The 4,728-nt window shown below is 33.9% G+C and overlaps 1 protein-coding gene across 1 annotated transcript in view; it reads right to left on the reverse strand.

The window, feature by feature from the left end:
• Positions 1-2,360: 2,360 nt before the first annotated feature.
• Positions 2,361-4,728, reverse strand: part of ankrd1a (ankyrin repeat domain 1a (cardiac muscle)) — a 5,802-nt gene continuing 3,434 nt past the window's right edge. Inside the window, exons 7-9 of the mRNA XM_053510143.1 lie at positions 4,510-4,608; positions 4,322-4,420; positions 2,361-3,182 (exon numbers count right to left, since the gene is read on the reverse strand). Coding sequence (XP_053366118.1) covers positions 3,084-3,182; positions 4,322-4,420; positions 4,510-4,608 — 297 coding nt within the window. The 3' untranslated portion in view covers positions 2,361-3,083. The remainder of the gene's footprint in view (positions 3,183-4,321; positions 4,421-4,509; positions 4,609-4,728) is intronic.

Raw genomic sequence — 4,728 nt, forward strand, 5'->3', positions numbered from 1 at the left:
AGCAGGACTGTCGCGCGCGTCTTCTTTTCAAATTCGACCAATCAGCGAAAAGAGAGCAGGAATGCGGGGAATGACGGGAATGCGTGTTCTTTTACATCATAACTGCGCACTATTTGCGCATAAGCGCAACATCTGCGCAGCGCTAAAAGCCGAACATGGTTAGAACGTGTTTCTATTTGTTATACTCTGTATTTTTTTTTTACTTTTCAAAGAAAATAAGTTTTTATACCATATTTTCGTTATTTGTCTAAACCGAGAAGATAGGAATAGTTCTCTAGCAAATGCATGCTAATAATTTAATGTAACTAAACATACAGTACCTACTTAATTTGTAATGTGTATAGTGAATATTTACTTGTATTCTTTTTTAATTAAATTTGCTTAAGCTGTGTGTGTGTGTGTGTGTGTGGATGGGTGGATGAAACATGTTTTATATGACCTGACATGTATAACAAATAAATTAATTAAAATACTTAATTGAAGTGAGAATTAAGAGCAACCAGACTGAAAGAAAAGCCCACTTTTACATTTACATTTACATTTAGGCATTTGGCAGACGCTCTTATCCAGAGCGACTTACATTTTTATTTTATTATACATTTGAGCAGTTGAGGGTTAAGGGCCTTGCTCAAGGGCCCAACAGTGGCAACTTGGTGATTGTGGGGTTTGAACCTGGGATCTTCTGATCCGTAGTCCAATGCCTTAACCACTGAGCTACCCCTTTTAGATACTAATATTATTTAAAACTGAATTCAAAACAGAATCCTGCTTTAACCAGACATGATATACTGTATGAAACAAAAAAGGCTGCTAAAAAATAACAAGCACTGCAGGTATCATGTTGATAGTGTATAAATGATTACAGGTCCAAAGTTAGGAGAAAATATTTTACCTAATATTTCTGTAATGTAAAAGGGCATTACAGTTTAATGATTAAATGGCAATTTGGGAGTTAATGCAAGTTAAACTTTTAGCAACTTTACAAAAATAAGAATTTAAATTCCTGACTCTTTTGCCATAGAGCATTGAATCATTCCAAATTGACGTTCTTGAAGGATTTATATTATATTATATTATATTATATTATATTATATTATATTATATTATATTATATTATATTTATTATTTTTTTATACAGTGTTTTATGTTTGTCTGTACTTGATGAATAAAACCGGATTCTGATTCTAATTATATTATTATATAATTTTGATTTTAAAAACAAGCAAGTCTTGGTTTACGAGTACTGAGTATCATCTATCCCTCATGTGCCTGTGCACATAAATGGAAACACTTATCTGTCGGAATTTATTCCTACTTTTTTTTAAGTGCAGGTTAATTTGTTTTATTTTTACTTTATATTTTGTGTTAATTATTTTTATGTATTTTTTGGGGGCTGTGGAACGAATAATTTGAGTTTCTATTATTTCTTATGTGAAAAGTAAATCTGGTTTACGACTGTTTTGGAATACAAGCCCGCTTCTGGAACGAAGTATTCTCGTAATCCAAGGTTCCAATGTATTCACAACTCATGTTTTTTTTTTTTCATATTCCAGTAGAACTTTAATCAGGTACTGTATACAGGACATTTGACCTCATCACAAAGAGGCTCAGTACAGAGTAGCAGCTAGCCAGTTATTGCTCAAATAATGCTAGATATCAAATGTTAATAAAGAAAAAAGGCTGGTAAACTCACCTAAATGTATTTTTCAAGCATTAAACACAGAAATCAAAAGCATCAAAACATTATTTTCACTGCCATTATAGGTGTGCAGTTTACGGTAAGGTTAATTTTTATTTTTGCTTTTTTGATGATTCTGCCATGGTGCTGCAGGGTGCAAGACTGAGAAAGAGAGAGTGTGTTTGAGAGAGAGAGAGACAGAGAGAGAGAGAGGTTAAGTGTAAAGCCCTGCCCATTAGGAAAAGTGATAGGTTCAGAAATAGAGATGAATCAGAATTGCTTGTGTGCTTGGTAAAAATAAATAAATAAAAACTCCAGGGTAGGGGTATGATTCTTGGGCCTCAGGGAGCTGCTATTGGTATGGGAGACTCTGCAAACTTAAGGGAGATCCAACTATTTTGAATTCCTTCTTATTAAGGTTGTATCCTTCAATAATATTTAATGTCAGATGGCGCAAAATTTCAACAGATCATAGCTAGCCAAAAATTCAGAACTGTTAACCCCTTAAAAACACCCTTAAGATCCCTAATTTAAATCTGGAATCGAGACTGGTGCAGAAAAACTCTCCAAAAAGAAAGGAACTTTGAGAGCAACCAGACTGAAAGAAAAGCCCACTTTTAGTGTGATTATAAGTTAATTGGTAAAGAATAAATATATGAATGAATACAAGAGGAAACCAGAGCATGCTCCAATTTTTATTTAAATATAATAAATAAATCAAACAAAAGAACTTAATCAAAATGGAATTGAGCTAGTTGGAATAATTACATTGCAAGAAAAAGTAAGAACACAAATTAAAGAAAGATATTAGAACACAGCCAGTCCTTTAGAAAGTCTCAAATCTGCTCTTAAGTCAACCAACAGACCTTTCATCACTTTCTATTCATAATCATCTTTACCATCATCATCACCATCATTACCATTACTTTCTTCATGATCATAATCATCAACTTCCTCATTATCAACATCATACTGCCAGTGACAAGGTGCATGATAAACACTAACACCACACACACACACACCAATTAAAATAAAGTAAAGAAATTCAGGAGAATTAAAATTCATTCAGACAATCATTCATTCACAAATCTAACATATTTGTATAAAAATCTTAGTGCTGTAGTTGTGACACGACCAGCGGAAACAAAATTGTGCAGATGAACCTCATCATCAAGTCAAGAAACATACAGAAAGCACATTTTCCATCCATCAGCTTCCTGTTTCTCCATCACAGACCATTAAAACACATTCTTTCACAGAAACTTTCACAGAAATAAAATAAATGAAATTGCCAGCAATTATCATCCCTGTGCATCTGAGTTAAAGTGAATCACGTGTAATGAAACCTGGAGTTATTTCCCCTCTCAACATTGGTTTAACGTTAAGGATAACATTCTCTTTCTCTTCACTCGGTTATAATTTGCGTCTCATCTTTAAAGTCACTCAGGATGTTTTTCGCTCCACTTTGCCACTGAAGCAGACTCTCCATCGGTGTCTTTCCATCCTGAGAAACACAGAAATGCACAGTTACACACCTGTTACAGCACTGCAGACTAAAAACAGGCTTAATGTTTTTCCTAAATTCTGGAACTTTAGTGAATCTGAGATTATATCTGACAATACAATAAAAAAAATTCAAATTAAAAGATCTACAGACTTACTTTTAAAAATCTATTGGAGCAAAAATCAATATTGTTTGTGATTACAAATTAATTACAAATATTAAAAAAACCTTGTGGAAGTATGGATTAGGGTTTGGATTTTAAATAAATTAAAAGCATTTAATCTTTAATAAAAAAATGGAAAGAATGCAACACAACTGCAACTCAAATGGTAATCAAATGGTGTGTGCAGAGAGTAAAAAGGGGATTAGTCACACAATTCTTCCACCACCATGCTTCAAACTAAGCTTATATTTTAGAAGAATCATTATAAAGGCTGACATTTTAAACCAAAATTAAAACATCAATTTAGTAAATTTGAATGACAAAAAAAAAAAAAATAATAATAATAATTAGTGGCAAGGAAGATCTTATAATAAGCTCATGTCAGTACTTAAATATTATAATGAGCCCTATTTACATGTTATTGAAGCTCATTATAATATTTTTTAATTCAGAGTCATGTAAATTATAAGGGCAGATTATAATATTATGTAATTAGGGCTCATTATAATGTAAGTACTGAGTAGATGTAAAGATGTAACTTTTATACATCTGCCCTCTATTATTTTTGTACTTTTACAATCCATAAGAACTTTTTATATGCCTTATTTAATGTAGTATATCTTTAGCTCTATCTTTTGGTGTGTTCAGGTTATGGAGGAACAGCTTCTCCCTCCTCTGAGCTCTAGATCACTCCAGATCATTTTACGTCATTAATCTCTGATTCCTGATCGTGTCTCGTGTCATCATTTTGTAAACTGATATTTGTTAGGCTTTTGGTCTAATGATTATGGTCTCGGCTTGTGCCTGATTATGGCTCAGGATTATCACTCTTCTCGTCTTGTTTGTCTTAGTCCTGAGTTTGCATGATGTGCATCATGACATTTAGGTAGAATTCCATGCACTGTTGAGGTGATGATGTCATGTATATAATATAACAGAGTATATAATGATACGTTTCATGTTCTGAATCACTCACTGTGTTCTTGCTCTTGTTGTTAGCGCCGTACATCAGCAGCAGTTTGATCATCTTGAACCTGTTGATCCTCACTGCGTCATGCAGCGGAGTGTCTCCCTCCTACACACACACACCCAGAGTTAGTTTGGATGTTGTGGGTATACAGTATTTTATACAGCATACACACAGCCTTGTTCTGGAGTTCTTACTCTGTCTCTAGCATTGATGTCGGCTCCGCAGTGGATCAAATGCTCTGCACACTCGTAGTGACCGGTCCGAACGGCCACGTGAAGGGGAGTGCTGAGTAACTGAACACACACACGCACACATGCACACACAGAAAATAGAATGAAGATGTTGTATTTGTGAAACATATGATTATGATTAGGGTTCGAGTGAGGGGTGGAGTCAGCCAATCTATTTTTAAA

The sequence above is a fragment of the Clarias gariepinus genome, chromosome 13, assembly GCF_024256425.1.
Source record: "Clarias gariepinus isolate MV-2021 ecotype Netherlands chromosome 13, CGAR_prim_01v2, whole genome shotgun sequence".
Classification (NCBI taxonomy): Eukaryota; Metazoa; Chordata; class Actinopteri; order Siluriformes; family Clariidae; genus Clarias; species Clarias gariepinus.